The sequence below is a fragment of the Abramis brama genome (genome assembly GCF_963993115.1).
Source record: "Abramis brama genome assembly, chromosome: 12".
Classification (NCBI taxonomy): domain Eukaryota; kingdom Metazoa; phylum Chordata; class Actinopteri; order Cypriniformes; family Leuciscidae; genus Abramis; species Abramis brama.
Window position 1 is genome coordinate 13,447,638 of NC_139974.1, and position 19,852 is coordinate 13,467,489.

The 19,852-nt window shown below is 37.3% G+C and overlaps 1 protein-coding gene across 2 annotated transcripts in view; it reads right to left on the reverse strand.

Moving 5' to 3' along the window:
• LOC311093138 (fibrocystin-L-like) overlaps positions 1 to 19,852 on the reverse strand; it is a gene marked incomplete at its 5' end in the record, with an annotated part of 64,676 nt that overhangs the window by 32,944 nt on the left and 11,880 nt on the right. For both annotated transcript variants that reach the window (XM_084130290.1, XM_084130289.1), the window contains 19 exons: positions 117 to 253; positions 353 to 594; positions 941 to 1,070; positions 2,054 to 2,263; positions 2,353 to 2,509; positions 2,688 to 2,844; positions 3,779 to 3,949; positions 4,209 to 4,362; positions 5,111 to 5,359; positions 6,708 to 7,683; positions 9,509 to 9,720; positions 9,865 to 10,035; positions 11,121 to 11,309; positions 13,231 to 13,335; positions 13,513 to 13,655; positions 13,825 to 14,017; positions 17,751 to 17,883; positions 18,335 to 18,456; positions 18,871 to 19,032. In XM_084130290.1, coding sequence (XP_083986416.1) covers positions 117 to 253; positions 353 to 594; positions 941 to 1,070; positions 2,054 to 2,263; positions 2,353 to 2,509; positions 2,688 to 2,844; positions 3,779 to 3,949; positions 4,209 to 4,362; positions 5,111 to 5,359; positions 6,708 to 7,683; positions 9,509 to 9,720; positions 9,865 to 10,035; positions 11,121 to 11,309; positions 13,231 to 13,335; positions 13,513 to 13,655; positions 13,825 to 14,017; positions 17,751 to 17,883; positions 18,335 to 18,456; positions 18,871 to 19,032 — 4,013 coding nt within the window. The remainder of the gene's footprint in view (positions 1 to 116; positions 254 to 352; positions 595 to 940; positions 1,071 to 2,053; positions 2,264 to 2,352; positions 2,510 to 2,687; positions 2,845 to 3,778; positions 3,950 to 4,208; positions 4,363 to 5,110; positions 5,360 to 6,707; positions 7,684 to 9,508; positions 9,721 to 9,864; positions 10,036 to 11,120; positions 11,310 to 13,230; positions 13,336 to 13,512; positions 13,656 to 13,824; positions 14,018 to 17,750; positions 17,884 to 18,334; positions 18,457 to 18,870; positions 19,033 to 19,852) is intronic.

Sequence of the window (19,852 nt, forward strand, 5' to 3'; positions counted from 1 at the left end):
AACGAAGACAATGACAAACATAATGCCATGATTAAATTTCAAGGAAAATATTTATTGTTAAAGGTCTCCAAGAGTTTTGAAACAAATATTTTTTTTTAAACAAAATTAACATTTACCTCAACATATTCAATTCTGCCAATTGCCAGATTTTGGTTTGGTTGTGGTGCGTGGAACATGATGCAGCCACCAAACTGGTCACTTCCTACTTCTTCTCCAAACCTACCCTGGAAACAAGTCTGGGTGGCAAATTCCCCTGTAAGCAAAAGCATTCATAAAATTTGATAAAATTGCCAATCACATGACTTTTAGCTGTCTGTCTTTCCATAAACAGTTGAGGAAATAACATCCAAACCTGTGTTGAATCCATCAGGGCAAGCTGCAATCTGATCGTTCCACTCCACGTTGTTGGATCCACGGACAACAATATTTCTGGTAAGAAGGCCCACCTCTGCTCTCGCTTCAAAAACTGTCCCATCAGGCAGTGTGACAGACACACCCAGATGAGTGTATTTCAGTGGTTCGGTCAGAGTGAGGGTTCTACCGTCAGCTGAAACTGAGGCAATTCTCATCAACTCATTCTCATGTTGACTGTGTCTGTGAATTCAGTCAAAACATATTTTTGATTATTAGCATTTTAAATAAGCACAACTTATTTTTTAGCATCATTATTAGCATATTTTTTATAGCAATTAGCATTTTTAATTTGAGCAAGAATAATTTAAACAGTAAATTTATAATTTATTTGTTTTACCCCTAAAACAAATCAGATGATATCACCTAAAAATGCAAAAATGTGTATAATTAATTAATTTGGGACCATTTTATAGAGAACAATTGCACCACTTTTCATTTCCTTGGCCCTTGTTCCTTCACTTATGTAGATGCAATTAAATCAACCTGAAACCGAGTTTCGCTGTAGGTTTGGGCGGTGCATCAATACCTATGCCCAGTGGAAGCGATGACAATTTCGTCGCCAGTCTTCCAGGTGACAGCATCCATCAGTGTCAGCGTGATGGAGCCGTTTTGTGCAGTCTGAGAAAGGCGAGTCCACGGCATAGGGACAGGGATTCCTGGAGAATTAGGATTGTAGTTAAGCCCTGAACAAAACCTCTCACTGCAGGGAAGTGATTACGCACTATGGTGTCTGTATCAGGGAAATTTAGCACTTCTGTGAAGCCCACCAAAGGGGCTTTCTGACTTAACTGAGCCTTCAAGGAATGTTATGTAGGTCATCTCTATATTTGTGAGGATATTATACACTAGCTATTGTGTTTCTGACTTAGTGACCTTTAGATGCAAAATTTCCAGTATCTCTGAGGTTTCTGTTACTTTAGTCAAGTAAAAAGAATATTAATAATAAATTATAGTTTCAGGTACTGTACATCTGTTTAATGTTTATGATTATGCATTTTTCAGGTTATTTCATATTTACTCTATCGTTTAAAAGTATATTTTAGTGTGTTCACTGGAAAACGGGCTCTCAAATTTCATTCTCACTTCTACATATTCAAACTTTACAAAACATTATATATATGTATATGTATATATATATATATATATATATATATATATATATATATATATATATATACGTACATGTATATATGTATGTATGTATAGAGTTGGCAAATCTGAATTTTCAGCATTATTACTCCAGTCTTCAGTGTCACATGATTGTTCAGAAATCATTTTTATAGGCGGATTTGTTGCTTAAGCAACATTTCTTATTAGGGATTCAAACCCTATTGTAATTGCTGAAACCCTATTGTAATTATAAGGATTTTTATTATTATTCTCCCACCATAAAACTGATCGTGCAGACCAAACCGTAAAGCCTAGAGACTTGAAACTTGGCCAGATGGGAGGTCTCAATTTGGGAGAGACTGACAAGGGGTTACCCCGATTTGTCCAATAGGGATCCAATAGGGGAATAATTTCTTGTATTTATTTATTTTATAAATGTTTAATATAACGAATAGTTGTATATACATTTTAATTATATTGAATTCACAAAAAAATTATTTGAACCGAATAGTGTTGTTTATTTGCATACCATGCAGATCCAACACCCCTTCTCTGACAGCCAGGGTCTTGGTGCCATAGACAGGAAGTTCTGTAGAACGCAGGTGTCCATGCAGTGTGATTATGGCCTTGTGCTGGAAGGGGGCTTGCTCTGTTCCGATCTGCAGCACTCCACCATCTGTGATCAGAATATTCTCTGCCTGCAGCTCAATATCTGCCTCATCAAAAATCAGTCGCCCACCTAAATAGGAAAGAGACATTCACATTGACTGAGTGTAAGTGTACCAAGGCTTTGTTTAATAAAGGCAGTATTTGTCTAAATGAGCATACCCTGGATAAGGAGCATCTTAAGAACTGGGGTGCTGGTGTCCAGGAGGATGGTCTGGCCAGGAGTGATTACAGCAAACATGCCCTCCTCAGGAGGGGAGAGACCACCCCATGTATAGGGAGACGACCATACGTCAATGTAGAAGAAGGTAGCATTATTCTGAGAGAGTGGAGACATTCCTGGCAGTGAGTGTATATGTAAATAATCACAATGTTTTATAACTTCATAATGATTGTTATTTAATAATATATATAATGAGAATAAATTCTAAATATATTTAGTTTGTCACTGTGCTGTTTAAAAAGGTAAAATATATTTATGGCATGTTTGACGTTACCATTCTGGCAATTCCTCTGTTCCCCAGCTGGACTCGCACTTGAGTTTCTTGGGATCTGCGCTGAGAGTTGGTCACACAGATGATTTGCGATTCACTGGCTGACTGGACATTGCAGACAGACCCTGCGATTGTGACGGTGACATCATTGATATTTGAGCTACAGGTTAGATGGGGAAGAGAAAAGCCAGTGAAATTGAGAATGTAAAGAGTATTCTGTCATCATTTCTTCATCCTCAATAGGCTTTAGTAGATTTGAGATATAGTGTACAAATTGTATGGTCTACTTTTGTAATACTTATGGTACTTTATGTGCTTGACAGCACCTGGTCAACATTGAAAGTGAATGTTTGTGAATAGCTGCTCTGATATTATGCTTAACGCCTCTTTTGTGTTAAAGGTTTGGAATGACATGAGGGTGAATAAATGATGGGTGAATTTTTGTTTTGGGTGAATTATTGTTTTATTTATTTTTATTTTTAAAACATAGATAACAAAAATCGACTTGTGTTGACCAGTGTTATTATTGTTAACTAAAATTAAAAATAAAGGATGTCAAACAAGCATGCTTAAGCTTCCATTTATCAAATTTGTATGTTCGCTAATAAAGCGACAATATAATATAAGCGAAAGATTTATATAAATAATATAAAATTCATCATATAAAGCAATCACGTATCTTCAGAAGACTTGGATTAAACTGCTCGTTTCATATGGATTTATTTTATGATCTCTTTATGAATGATTTGAAGCATCAAGAGTTTTGGGTGACTTTCATTGGAGGGACAGAAATATTTCAGATTTCATTAAAAATATCTTAATTTGAGTTCAGAAGATGAATTAAAGTCTTATTTCTGAGTGAACTAACCTTTTAAACTGTTTTAAACTGATTAATGTTGCTTTGTCAACTAACTGAAATAAGTTTAGGTTGAAGCATTACAATTACTAACTGGATAACTGGACTAATTACTAACTGGATAACTACTAACTGGACTAAATTACTATAACTGGAAATAAATAAAACTAAAACTAAAATAAAACTAAAATCTAAATCTATATCTATATCTATAGCTAGATTCTGGTGTGTTCTGCACCTGAAACCTGTGCCGGTAATCGTGAGTCTGGTGCCTCCAGCAGTTCCCCCTCTGCGTGGTGAAACGTTGGTGATAACAGGGGTCAGAGAGGATTTGTAAGTATAGCTTTTCGTGAGGTTGACGGTGTCACCTCCATTAATCACTATGACTGTGCAGACCCGCTCTGCTTCACTTCCTGCAAGAGACAAAAGCATTCATTAAGATACAAGCAGGCAGACTGATATCAGTTCTATTCATCTGTGACTTGTTTCCGAGCTGTCACATTTGTCATTGTCTCTCAGTGACTGACGTCTTTCAGTTCCAAGCATTCCTGGTATGTTTTGCAAATCTTTGTCCTGGGAGTTCATTGAAATACTTAATTTGATGGATTAAGCTTTGTTATGCTAACTGAACATTTCTAGACACACATGCAATGCTTTTAAACTGATACATGCCATTGTTGGGTGGGACCTTGCAGTTCAGCTGGGTAGATGTGGAGTTCTGCAGGTGCACGTTACACTCTCTGTTACAGATAAGGACTCTTATGATGTTTGGGTCAAATCCAGAGCCTTGAATGGCAACAACAGCTCCTCCGGCGTAACTTCCTACAGCAAGACAGAGCAAATAAGGTATCCTGTAGTGTTTTATTAATCTGTAATCTTGTGAGAATATGAGAGTAAGTATGGAAAGGCACTGTGTGACAGTGGTTCCCATCTAGTTTTGCTTCAGGACCCACATTTTTTATCAAACATAACAAAAGTGTCCCTAAAATCAAACAAAGATATTACCATGAACTTCATGGTCTTCATAGAAGATTCATAATCTTGTAAATGTATAAACACATTATTTTTTTATTTTTTTGGTTTTGTGTTTTGAAAATCTGTTTTTGCTTCTAATCATCTTTTGAATTTTGATTGATTGGAATTCACTGGACAAACACAATTGATATTCATCTGAAATATCAAATACTACTATATTTACTTTTTTATTGTATTTTTGGTCAAATAAATGCAGCCTTGGTGCCATTCTCAAAAATGAATTAACACAGTAACAAGGGGAATTTACATATAATTGTAAGGATCAGAGAAGGTGAAAATTGCCAGGAAAAGCTGAATTACTGAATTATTACTTCTTTTAAAAAAATAGGTTAAAAAGTATTTTATTAAAAAAAATTGATTTGGCTTCATATCTATATTCTGTATAATGGCATGCGTTGCTTAAAAAATAAGCAATTTTCAGGTAACTAGTCACATATCCTTCTAAGTGCTGAAATTTTTCACACGGTTTGAAACTTTGGCTATATTCTGTCCATATTGACAAATCTTTTACCCTAGAGAAAGTGTTTTTGATTACCCTCATTCGGTGTGACCCCTGTCAGCAGCAGCTCATAGGTGAAGACAGACTGGGTCAAGGCATGACCTTTGACCTGATGGTGAAAAATGACTGGGAAAGTTCCTCCTGCGTGTTCTCCAACAGTGCACAGCAACTGCATATCTGTGATGGATGTCACGCTACAAGTCACACCGCCGATCTCGAAGGAGACGAGTGCTACATCTGTGCCAAAGCCAGAACCAGAGACGGTGATCTTTGTTCCACCTGGACCTGCGAGGAAGGTATTATGTCTGTAGTATCACTACGTGATATTCATTAGTTCAATAGAGTGCTGCAGAGATGACGTATTTTGTTGGCCAATACCTGGAAACGAGTTTTTTGCCACTTCTGGTTACTTTTAATGGGCTTTTGTTTAAAAGCTTGAAATAAGGTCTGTGGTTAACAAAATCTGAAGATATTTTCATGTTTTATTCTACAACATAAAATACATCAGTAATACCCCCTTGTGATTTTTTTTAAAGCTTGTACTTGTCTTGAAAAAGGTGGTTGTTAACAAGTAGCTAAATGGGACTACAGAGGTTGTCTGAGACATTAAACATCTCGCTGAACAGGTAAACTCATAGAAAATGTTTTTAATATAAAGACCCATAAGAAAATTCAAAAGCTTAAAGGGATGGTTCGGAGCAATTTCAACCTTGTGTCCTTTACACCATGACCTCGAGCCAAACATCCCCCCCCACCCCCCCACCCCCCACACACCCAGAAGCTTTTTTTCCCCTGGTCGAACATTATTAAAGTTAGAGCTTATTTAGAGATATCAGCCGAATGGCTTAGTGCAGGCGCTAATGAATCCAAGGATGTATCTCGTAAATTACCCCACTAATAATTCCCGGAATGGTACCAAACTTCTACAGTAGTACAAATAGGTTCTGTACTCATAAAACGAGGCATTGGAAAGTTTGTAGGTACATCAGGAGTTTATTTAAAGCGGCGCTATGCAGTTTTGGCAATTTCGCTTTTTGCTCGCAGGTTTCTCTATAGAGCTCCCCCTACAGCTTCGGAATAGATATTTGACAACACTGTCGTAAAAACTTGTTGGCGACTCTCCCCCCTCCCATCTTCTCCCTCTGGTCAAATGCATTTGTTTTCAAAGAAGCCGGCGAATGCACAGAGCCATGTCCACTGAGGTATGTATGATACACAGAAGGCTAGCATATAAGGCCCAAAGTTGCAAGGGTGGTTTTTCCGCTCACAGGTGCTAGGGGGAAGTGAGACAGCCACCATTCAACCCGAAAAAAGTCATATAACCATTCCAATGACTCAGAAACTGTTCAGTTAAGGTAAATTAAGCTAAAAAAAACTGCATAGTTCCCCTTTAAATAACACTTGCCTGATGGCTTATGCTACCGCTAACCTGAACATAGAGGTCACTTCCGTGATTTGATAAAAGCCCGTAAAAGTCCTGGCAGGGTCCAAGGGTGGACAAGGGTGATGTTAACTTTTGGGTTGGCCTACAAAAATACGTAATCACTGCAGCAGTCCAGAGTAAATGCCACTAATTATATTTGCCGTAAATGCTGCAATTATACACTTTTTTTAATGGAATGCACGTTCGTACCTGTTATAGGACTGACAGAGGTGATGTTTGGAGTTTGTCCCCTAGAGTAGTTAAAACGTTGAGGTGGATACACAACATCAAACACCTTAATGTTCACCTGTACCTGTCCCTCTGCATGAGGAGGTGTCATGCACCTCACTGTGTCTGGAGTCACATCTAAGATCCTGCAGGGGGAGTTAGCGAGCTTCACAGTTGTATTTCCTGCCACAAAGCCATTTCCTGTGATCAAGAGTGGAGTTCCTCCAGCAATGCTGCCTGATGTTGGGTTGACGCTGGCTTGTGCTATGCTGGTCAGGGTGGCTCCTCCAGTGGCAAGACCTTTTCTCATGACCACCACCTGTAGGATGTGCGTGCCAGCGGGAAGGGCACCAACTAAAACAGTGATGTTGTTATCAGTGACTTCTGTGACTTCCAGCAGGATGTTGGCCACAGATACCATTAGATCAGCAGAGTTGTTCCCAAATCCACTGCCAGTGACCTTAACGGTGGTGGCGTTTCCACTAACCGAGTTAGGGAACACCGCGGAGACGTACGGTGTGATGGAGTCAGAATATTCAAACGTGCAATCAAAACTGCATGAGGAAGAGATGGAGTTGATGTAAACTGCGACATTTCCCCTGCGAGCCGCAGACGGTGAGGTATCGCACACCACTTGGGAGTAGTTCATGAAAACCACTTTGCATGGAATGTTTGCAACCATAACTGAACCATTCGAGAACCCAGAACCAGAGATGAAGAGACGAGTATAGCCTGTGGTGCTGCCCACCAAGGGAAAGACAGAATCGACCACGGGTAGAACTACAAATCTGCGGTCATACTCTTTCGGCATGTACAGGATGGCGGTGCCAAGGTTGTTGATTCGGACACTTATGGGTAAAGGGATTCCCACTGGTGCTCCGCTGTCAGGACTGAGTTGGCAGTTAATCTCAGTGGAGGTGCTGTTGATAACGCTGCATGGACGATCTCCAACTTTGACCTTTGGTTGGCAAAAAAACCTTTTCACTATGTTGCCCAAAAGTGAGTGAATTTACAGTGAATATTGCCATAATATTTAATTCAATGATAAACTGTATATAATGGATTTTTGTTGCTTTTTCCCTTTTATTTTTTTGGCAAACAGAAATGGATCATTGGGTAACTCAAGATGAGCCCATCTCTAATGAACTTCTGTTCATTAATTTTCCAAAGTTCTTCTTTTCAAAATAATATGTTTTTCACTTGTTTTTCCAGAAACAATATCTAAACATCCTTAAAACAAAATGAATTAAGTTGAGAATAAATACTACATAATATTAAGATTTGTTTTCAAAGACTGTATTTTGAATATGTGTTCCCTTTCACAAGGGAACCTGCACTGCGTCCTGAGAACAAGCCAGGAAGAGCAGGAGATGGCTGCAGAGGGTGAGGAAGATAAGTCATCTGAGCCCTCTCGGCCTCCCTGCCCTGCATATGCTGAGCTGCTGGGGATAATGGAACAAGCTTCGGCCAGACTCCAGCTGCCATGGGAGCGCGTGAGGGAAGGAACCGCTTGCGGCCGATGAGTGGTTTCTTTCCAACCATAACCCCCCAGCTCCCATGAGACTTCCATTCCTTCCTGATATCCATTCTGAGATCGAGAAGGCATGGACGAATCCGTACTTGGCCCGCATCTATCAATATCAGCATGCAAATTATGCATATGTCGAGGGGATGCGTGAGCATGGGTATGCGTTTGCAAACTATCTCACGGTTGGGGTAGCATCGACTCTGAAGGCTCCGGCCCTGCTTTCAAAGCCCCTTAAGGCCACCTCCTCAATGCAGCAGTTTGCCCTCGGGTCACGTCTCGGGTCACGACTGTATCCCTGGTTCCCTGAGGAACGAGATACTCTGTCTCGTTGCCATGCTTGTGGGCTGCCTGCACAGTACCGAAGAAGTGGATGACGTTCTCTAGGGCCCTTATATACTTCCTGGTCACGCTAGTAGTGACATCATAGGCTGTCGCCGGCCAATACGATTGCTAACATGCTTCAGACATCAGTCATGCTGAGGTATTCCCCAATAGTGTCTCAGGACGCACTGTCTCGTTCCCTGTTCTCTGGGAACCAGGGTTACAGTAATAACCTGAGACTTTTTATTTAAGTACTTTGTCTAGCAGATTTTTCCACTTGTTTTTCCACTTGTGTTTCACTTGTAGTAATAAAGTCTTATTAAATATACTTTCTCTGAAAACAAGCCTTAAAATCGTACGCACTGTTGTTTCTCAAGTAAATTTAATGTAGCTATTTGAAAATAACCATTGAATTAATTTATGATAATATGGGGTGATCACACTCAAAAACTTTATTCAAGTTTTTAAAGTATTATTTTAGTTAGAAAGATACATAAAATAAAGGATATAGAAAAATATTGAAATTTAATTTAAAGCATATCTGAATCAATATTATTTGTTAGAAAAATAAAAAAAGTGTCAAGATTTCGATTAGTTGGTGAATAAATAAAAATGGGTAAAATTAGTGATTTTTTTTATTTTTAGGATAGAGTAAATTTTGCTTAGTTTTTTCCCCATCTGTTATAAATAGATGAATTTTATACGTTTTTATTTCTAGGCTTTAGAAATTGATGTACCTTTTTTTTTTTTTTTTTATGTATTGTGATAGCCAATTTTAAATGATTAATTTTGGTATTTTAAGTAGAAAACAAGACAATGATCTTTTTTTTTTTTGTTGTTGCATTATATTTCAGTGACATCTGTCTGGTGTTTGGGACATTCCAAAAAAAACCTTTCAGCACCTTTAATGCCATAGCTGACCACTGAAGCTCACCTCGTTTGCACAGTTAATGTTGCTAAAGCCAGATCCATTGATGTTGATGATGTCATGTGTGGTACCATGGTCAGGCGTAATGTGGTACACAGTCGGGCTGGCACAGGAAGTAAAACTGAAGTAGTGACCGTCTGAGATATCATTCAATTCCAGCTGATCTTGAAAACAGTCCAACGTGGATATACATTTAGAGTCAGATGAGTTCATTTGACCTGCAACTGGGGAGAAACAAATGGCAATTAGGATGATTTTACCTTCCAGTTCCTTACCCAAAACCAGCTTATGCTGAAATGTGAAATTCTGAATGTAATGTTGAGTTAAATTATGGTACTTATGAATATAGGTTGTCATTGTACCTATATTCATAGAGGCCTGTATTCCTGTCACAAACACCTGAAGCCCAACAGTGCTTTTCTCCAGAGGCATAACAGTCACCACTCCCTGCAGCGTCTTCTGGTTGCCAGAGTCAATTTTACCGCTGCTGTAGTAGTAAACTCCAGGAGATGTGAAACGATAGGCGAAAAACCCTAATAATAAAACAGACACAACAAGAACAGCAGAATCAGATTGTGTTCCTCCTTAATCAAACTGGCATCACGCCTCCAACTCTTATTGTTCTCTGTTCCTTTACAGAATACAAACTTTAACATCTACAGCAAAAGGTATTCAACTAATTTTCTAAAAAAAATAGCACAGAACATTGTTTATTTTATTTATTTATTTATGCACAATGACTGGTGTGTAATTAATTATGTTGTAATTATAGTTAATTAGAGAGCAGACACCTTGGGTTTACTCTTCATGAAATCTGACTCTCACAAAGCAAATGCTTGTCTGGATCAGGGGTATTTAATCACATTTCCCCGGGGACCAGTCTCTAATGTCACAAAGATCAGGACAATCAAAAGCCACTTACACAGTTTCAGAGTCAATATATTGTACTGTGTGTGACTAAATGAAATAATGTACATTTCGTAAAAATGTCAACTTTCAAGCTGGCAGCCATTACAAAGTAAAAGTGAGAAACAGGTTAAAAAGTTAGAAGTTATGTATTCAAAATAGTATCTCCCAGACTCCTGATGTTTCCAGTGTAGAATTGCAAATTATTAATTCAATTCAATTCAAATGTATTAGTATAGATACTTTCACCATACAAATTATTCCAAAGTAACTATACAGAAAATAGGATAGTGCCTTCAGGCAACTAATTTGTGTTTAGGAAAAAAACTTTAGACTGACAAATAAATAAACATAACAAATCCTAAATTAATTTTAAAAAAAAAATGCTTTACTTGTCTTGCTACTTATATTGTAGAATAATGTATTTTTCAAAAGTATTTATTTTTAATATAGATATTAATAGCATAAATGCATATTTATAAAAATCATTAAATTATTTACATATTAATATTCATGATTTGTGTTTTTTGATTCCTCTAGTTACATAGGATCTATTTATAAGAATTAGCAAAAAAAATTAAGCAAGGACTGGTTTTCAAAATGGTGTTCAGGAAAATGTTGTTCTCACAAACAGTGTGTGTAGTTGTTTGTCTGCTTAATGATATTAGAATGAGCATGTTTAACACAGGTTGTAAGATAGTAGTTTTTGTACCTTTGGCAGTTCCTGTGCCTCCACTGCTGAAAGCAATGCCATCATAGTCTGTGCTGCTGGGACTGGACACACTGAAGACCCTGTAGCTCAGACCGGGCACAAAAGCTGGTGCGTCCCAACGCCAAACCACTGTGTCCCCCACTGAGGCTATTATCGCAGAGGGACTCCAGGCGTAACCCTGACCGTACACTGAACACATATGATGTTATTAACTGTGTGCAAGTGGGCAAACAAGCACATGTAGTCACACACACACATTTTATGACAATATATAGGGAAATTTTCCAGACTAGATCAATTCTTTTATAGTTTACACCCCCCCAAAAGTCATTTCTATCTAAAAAACAAAACAAACTTTACATTGCATAATTATAACACTTATTTTGACTGTACAAATCTCCATGATTTCCATTACTTAAGCTTTTGTAAATTTCCTTGTTAAACATTTTCATGACCTTTTAATATTTTATTTCAATGAGATTTCCATTACTTTAATATTTTTTTCATCCCTTTTCTGTTATTTTGAGATTTTATTCATTTCTATCACTTTTCCATTAAATTAAGATTTTAATCTCCAGCATTTTGCATTGCGTTTTAAAATTGTATTAATTTCCATCATTTATTTTTCTGTAACACTTTACAATAAGGTCTCATTTGTTAGCATTACTTAAATACTGTACATTAACATGATGAGCAATAAATAATACTACAGCATTTATTAATGTTTACTTCAATATTTACTCTACTAATGCTCTTTTAAAATCAAAAGTTTCTATTAACAGTATCTGTTAACAATGCACTGTGAACTAACATGAACAAAAAACAATTGTATTTTTATTACTAGCATTAACAAAGATTAGTGAATGTAATCTTTTTTTTTACAACATTTAATAATGTTAACATTTGTGAACTTATTTTAAACTGTTATGATTTCTTTACATTTTAGTTACCTTTTTAAATTATATTTTCATTTTTACCTAACAATAATGACTTTGATAAAAAAAAATCCTTGATATTGCAGATTTTTCATGACTTTAAGAACCATGAATATAAGAAATTATCCCGCTTAATCAGTGCTATCCCACTAAACATTGGACGTCGGATAGACGTGCAGATCATGTCTATATTGGGTCCGTCGGTCCATGACCAATTCTGGACATCTATTCAACGTCCAAACTAGGTCCACTATTTGGACGTCCAACCATGACCCAACTTGGACGTCATATTGACGTTCAACATTGGACCTTTGAACTGGGTAATTTTTTGGACGTCATTTGGATGTCTATGACAGGTGCAGGAAATTTACATGAATATTTTTTTTTTATCTACAAATATCAACATTGTTATTATCAACATGATTAATACATATGAATACAGATTATTTATAATTATTTAAGATCATTTTCCAAAAACTCTATTTGATCGTCTCAGCATCAGGTGATAACTGGAGACACGTACAAAGGTGTGATGCTGTAGCTCAAACAGTAGAGTGTTAGTGCTTGTAATGTCAAGATCACGGGTTCGATTCCCAAGGAAAGCAAGAACTGATAGGAATGTAAATGTGTAATGCAATGTAAGTCATTTTGGATAAAAGCGTTGTGGTGGGGGTATGGTTCAGCGATCTCTGTGATGGGAGAAAGTGTGTGTGTGTGTCTCTGCCTGTCGTCTCACAAGGAGAAGCCTAAAGAAGCCGCTGTTTTGTTTGAAGAGTGTGTGAGAGAGCGCACTGAGCGCGATTATTGTTTGGAAAAGACTTATCTAATAAAACACACGATCCACAGCAAGCCGATCCCGTCTCCTTCCTTCTTTCCACAAACGAACTTTTGTGGACAGACGTCAACATTAGACGCGCAGAAGACGTCGAAAAAAGACGTCGCCTGGCGTCACAAAACACCCCCTTCAGTGGACCGAATTTGGACATCCAAAAATTACATGAAAAAGACGTCACTCCGACATCATATTGCGCAGTGGGATGGAATATCATGTTTGTTTGTTTTTGCTGGCAGCTCTAGTGTATTTGATAAGTCTGAGTCAATGTGTTTCACTGTCTCTGATATATTCAGGTATTTTGTGCATGACAGAAAAAGAGATTAAAGTAAAGAGATATTACCGGGGTGGAAACCTTGGTTCGTCACAGTGTGTGCTTTATCTCTAGACTGGGTCACACACTCAAGCTGATGATCTGAAACGGCTGTCACTCGGCATTGTGTGTCTCCTGTATGAAACACACAACTGTGACTACAGTACTAAATGACCTGGAAACAATTGGTTTCAGTAATACACTGTTAAAGATCAAAGAGTAAATCAAAGTATTTTCATGGTAGTTTTAAGCATGGGGAATGTTTAAAAAAATGTTGATATATTTTGTTGGTTCATTGTAGTCTTGTCTTACCTAGAGTGACATTATTGTCTGCTGTGACAGGGCTGAACCCGGAGCCGGTGATAGTGATGGTGGTTCCGCCATACAAAGACCCCAGAGATGGAGAAAAACTTGTGACCTCTAGAACATACTTTATGGTGGTATTAACGCCAGTGCTGCACAAAAAATAAAAATAAAAAAATAAAACATTTATTCATTCTAAAAAGCTTCACTTTGGATTAAATGTCATTGTAAATGCATAATTCCCGTTGATGCACAATTCCATTCTATAGTTGAAGCATGATATTTACATATAAATATTGAGTATAGTAAATAACATGAGACCTGGTTAAGGTGTAACCCTGGTTTCCGAATCTCACACGGACATTGTACAGAGCTGGGGGAAGTGTGGGTAACAGGCAGGTGATGTTTTCATTGGTCCACTGCAGCAATTCACACTCAGCTTCACCAATCAGAACAGAGCTGCCATTAGCCTGCGCCCCAAAATTTGTGCCCAAGATGGTGAGAATCCTGTGCCCTTTATCAAAAAAGATCAGTGAAAACAGGGTAAAATTAGTCGGTGTTCTTGTAAGATTGTGAGGGGTGAGAACAATGAGCAAGTCAGATACAAAACTGTTGTTAGTGTGATTATTTGAGTGTTTAGAGCAGATTGCAGTGTTGTTGACAGGTCCTTTTAAGAAACATCACATTGTTGATTGTCCTTGACTGCAGATAAACCGGCTTTTCTGATTACGTGACATTAGCTAAAGCCAGTGGAATTATCTGGCATGCACAAAAGAGCTGGAAAAAAAAACCTTTTAGCTGAAGTTTGTCTGGAGGCCTATTGGGGGTTTACTGCTGTAACCAAGATGAAAAAGCAGATCAGAACAATGGGATGGAAAGAGACACTTGAATGTGATTCTACCTGTTTGTTTGTTTGTCTCCCTAAGAACATAAGCTAACCAGTGTTTATTTGAATATGGAAGCAGTGGAATTCATTAATTAGGGGGGGCGAACATATATGAAACTGTAAAAAAAGAAAATGAATAAATACAAATTATGTATTTATTATAAATGTTTCATATAAGCTTATATGTGAACCTGTATGCTCTAAATGTATATGACATTTTATGAAACTATTAGAATAAATAATTTTCAATATGTATATATATATATATATATATATATATAAAACCCTGTAAATAGGTTTTATGCATAATTTATAGTTGTTGCATATGTTACATGTAGTTACTATAGTGATAAGGACACTGTAAAATAAAGTGTTACCATTTACATTTTCATAGCAGCTTAATGGCCAGTAAACTTGTATTAGTAGGTGTAGCAAAAGTTCATTTTAGACGTACACTTATCACTATGGCATGCCCAATGCCTAATCAGACTAGATTTGACTGGTGACTTTAAGAGACACATAGATGATGCACTATTACAAGTTGTATGTTGAAAGGATTAAATCTTTGTATGAAATTAACTGAAAAAGTGTCAGGGTTCTGCCCTGGCAGCCTTGTCTGTGTTGTCGTGGTTTCATGTTTCTATGTTTGTCTTGTGTTTGAGCACATGGCTGTGTCTTTGTTTGTGTTTGCCATGTGCTCCTCTTGTCCTGCCTCCTTGTTTCCTATTACCACGCCCCCTTGTTTAGTCCACGGCCGTTTCTCAATATGCGTTCTTGTCTGTACTTGTGTTCTTGTGGACTTGTGAAACATCATCAGTCGCTGCTCAAGTACTGTTCCAATTCAAAGTTCACATCTAGCCAAGTCCAGTTCAAATCCCCGGATGTGTTCTTGATCCACCCCTTTTACCGAGGATGCATCAAGAGGTGACTTGTGCGGACTTGAGACAGCCAGGTATCCCAGAATGCATGTCGCACCAACCAGCAAGCGTCAATAGCAGAGGAGAAACCCCGCGTAATTTAAAAATACTGCTGTTATTGTGTCACAAAATGTAATTTTAAGAGTGTTTCAGGCGCGAATGTAGTTGTTTAAAGCTCAAATCTGTGGTTTATTTATAAAGATGGCGCCTATTTGAAAAATGCATCTGACGTTTTCGGAGTTGTGAGATCCAGGAGAACACCGGGCGTTCAACACTCATTAACCCCGACTGGAACAGCTTTTCCTCGGCTAGTCCTTCTGATGTTTGCCGCTGGCTCTGATGTCTCTAGTCTATTGGTTAAACATGAGATATAATTCGTCTTGTGTATAAGTCGATCTTTGGTCTCATTAATCTATAGTTTGTTCCATGGCAAATCGTTTTGGCAAAGTGAAGTTTCACAACTTTATATATTTAGGCTATTTAACTTTAACTTTGTAGCCTATTATAGAACTGACTTATGTTTGACTGAACTGTTTGCTTTATTTCTCATTGTATAGCTTCTTGTACCTTTTAGGCTTATACTTTTATACTGGATATTATTGATCATTAAAACTGACATTTAACAAAAAGAGACAGGGTTGTGTAATTTTATTTTATATATTTTTAAATATATAGAATATTTTTTTATATTTATTTTAGTACATTCTCTCCACTGTATGTACATGTATAATAAAATAAAATGACACAACCCTGTCTCTGTTTGTTAAATGTCAGTTTTAATGATCAATATGTTTCATATTTTTAAAATGAAAACAAAAAGAAGCAGGGTTTTGTTTTATATTTCGTGTTGTTATAAATATATGCAGTGAAGATAATCAATGTACGCGTTTGCCTGAACCACATTTATGTGGCCATTAATATGTTTAAGATTTTTTTTTAATGAAAAGAGGCAGAGTGGTGTTTTATAACATATTTCGTTTTATTGTTGACGAAAAGAGGCAGAGTTGTATTTTATACCATATTTCGTTTTATTGTTGCCTAAAATATACATAAAGAGATGACCGGAGTAGCCAGAGCGAGCTGAGTGACGCGATCAAGAACACTGCTGTTCCATTTGCAGAATAACCGGACTTGCGTCCTCTCGTCCTCGGGAGTTTGTTCTCCTGAGTCGAACTTGGCAAGTCCGAACTACCAAGTACTTGGTATTGAGAAACGGCCCACGTCTTGCCCTCGTTTCACTAATTGTGCTCACCTGATCCTCATGTGCTCTGGTCCTGGTGCCTCTTTCCCTCATGTCTTTCCTGGTTTGTTTTGGTGCGTTGTCTGTGTTCAATGTGTGGATGCAGTTACCACAGAAATTGACAGTCAGTACTACTGTAGATTTAGTTTTCCTTGTTTGATTATTTCTGTTTTGTTAATTTCTAGTTTCTTTGTCTCTGTGTTTTTAGTCTAGTTCTAGTCTTTATTTACTTCTAGTTCTCTCAAGCCTCGTTTTTACTTCTCCTTAAAGTAACCTTTTATTTATTTTTCTCTAGTTCTCTGCAAGTTTGCAGTCTTGTTTAATTTCTTTTTGTTTGTAACCAGTTACTTATTTTGAGAAATTATTTATTTTATTTACCTTATTTTCTCCTTTGCTACCTCCAGTTATTAATTAGTCTATTTTGTTTTCCTAGTCATAGTTGTCGGTTTTTTGTTTCTGTTGTCTCTTGTGTGTTCGTCTTGTGTTGGTTCCTGCCCTGCATCCTGTTCTTCCTTGGTCATTGAGACTTCTGTCCTGGCAAGCCACTCTAGTGCCTAGTGCTGTTTCATCCCACCTATACCAAGCCTCTGGTTCCTTGAGCTGCTGTCAAGTTTCCACTGTTCCCAAAGAGCCTGGGTTTGTCTAATCCCTGACCAGCCTGTTCTCCAGCTGTGCCCTCGACCCACCTGTTCTCCATTTGTGTGCCCTGCTCTATTGTTTGGACTGTTCCCCCTGTGTTTTGTCTTTGTCAATAAATATCACTCCCTGTTCATTCTGCACCTGGGTCCTCCCTTCCTGGGAGAATCAGGTGCAGAACACAATCAGTGTTCACAATCTGAACACAATCAGTTGTTGACTGTTTTCAAACATAGAATGAGGCCAACTCCCTGTAGTTGGCCTCATTCTATGTTTGAAAACAGTCAACAACTGATTGTGTTCCGATCTGAGATTAGAGCTGTAATCCAATACTCTGTGTGTTGGCAAGATGAATAGGTATTGAAAAACATATTTGAACATCTAAAGCAATTCAGGGTGCTTGTCAGTGTCATGGTCTGTGTCTAATGTAATGTCTAATGAAAAGGGCCCGGCTTCTTTAATGTTTTAAGGTCATAGGTTAAATTCCCAGGGATTAAATGGACTGTTAAATGTCTGCCCTGAATTTGGGTAAAAGAGTCTACCAAATTTATAAATATTAATATCTTACCGAATACTGTTGTAGTTTGTGGGCTCACAGATGTGATTAAGGCCGTCAGAGTGCTGCTGTACGTGAAAGAGCCATTTGATATTGCTGTCATCTCTGCCGTGGTCAGTGTTACTGTCCGTAAACCTTCTGACCCCTGATTGATGTCATACACATGATTCATGAATAAAAAATTCCATGGATTCAGTATTGTACAGCATAAGGTTTATTGTCCTGTCTTGTTTCAGTATCAGATTTACCAAAGCAAAGATGCAAATTCCATATATCAAATGCAATTCATATGTGACAATTTCACATCTTTCAAGTCAGCTCTGAGTGCCAAGTTGTGGGGCATGGGGATGCACATTTTTTTTTAAATGACATTCCGTTTAAAGTGGTACAACTTTTTTTGTGAATTTGCCCTTATGAGTTCTGTTAATAATAATAATAAAACAATATTCATAATAATAACTTTTATATTCTATTAAAATTTTAGTTAAAAAGGTATGTTTTATGACCCATTTAGGATTTAATTGTAACCCATTCAGGATTTAAAATTTAAAGACTTTTTTTTTTAATCTTCATGGGAAACCAAGCTCTTTACTTACAGCAGGAACTTTGCATCTCAGCTGGAAAAGTTCCACGTCTATAATGTCACATGGCTGAGTGCCAATGGTGACTGCGGTATCATTACTGAATCCATAGCCTGACACTGTCAGAATCGTCCCTCCTGTGAAGCCATACAAAAAAAGCATAGGTAAGCAGGTTTTGGACACAACAAATACTATTTTGAAAGTAATGTGTCAGTTCAACTTGTCATTAAAATTGTTCTGCTGATATCATTTTTAATTAACAAAATATCTCATTTTCAAAATATGAAATAGAAGCATTTTACTAGTGGTACTAGACTATATACTAGATGGGGTGTAGTTTGTGGGGGGGTTGGAGGGGGAGATAACCCCCCCAACATTTAAATCTATGCATTACAACCCCCCCTAATATTTATACCATGATCACATGAAAAATATGCAGACCCAAACTTCAACCCCCCCAATGTTCAAACCAAATCTACGCCCTTGTACTAGAATATATTTATTTTACACTCTACTCTACTGTATGTAGAGAATTGTAATGCTACATGTACCTGCTACACTTCCTGTTGTGGGGTTTATGGAAGTCACTCCTAACAGGTGTGTGAACAAGCTGTTGTTACTTTGGTATTGGGCATTTCCCAGCACAGAGAAACTCAGAGAGACTGGCTGTACACCTGCACTTACGGGACCGACCTGGCAGGTTATAGAAGTATCTGAAACACAAATAAATCATTTGATCAGAAGTTTGCTTGAATAGTATTTTTTTTTTAAAGTTCAGTAAAAATGTACTTACCTAAACTTTTTTATGAATAATGATTTAAATTTTTCCTTTTCTCATGCAAAGCTATAGTATGACTTTGGAAGACTTGGAATATAGTGTACAAGTCATTTGATCCACTTGTATGGTGTTATGCATTATTTTTAAAGCTTGAATGCCTTTATAATCCTCTTAAGACCTGCATGGATCCAATATAATGATACACATCCGTTTTCTTTCTCAACTGTTTATATTCACTTAAGACCAGTGTTGGGGAAAGCAACTTTTAAAAGTAATGTCTTACAGTATTGCGTTACTCCCTAAAAAAGTAACTAATTGCATTGCTTAGTTACTTTTTATGCAAAGTAATATGTTACTTTTGCGTTACTTTTTCTCACCTGGGCTGGGACTGCTTGCTTGTTTAAATAATAATAAATAAAAAAAAGTTATATTTTTGACAAATTTAAAGGCCCTTTCACACCAGAAGTGAATTAAATAAGCCTGAGGGTGAAGGAAATGCAAATTCGCGCCTGTACAGTAGAGGTTTCAGCTCAAAAAAAACTTTCAGTTGCTTCTGGATTACAGAAGAATAGGACACAGGAGAAGAGAGTTCAACACTCTTACTTTAACAATTTACACAAACACAAATGTGATGTGTATCTAAAGTAATTTGTCGTATTGCACTGCATCATCGAATTTCAGCAAAGACATTGGTTAATAAAGTGAGATTAAATACATAAAGTAGCCTATATTTGTGTTATGTAACCTTTATATTT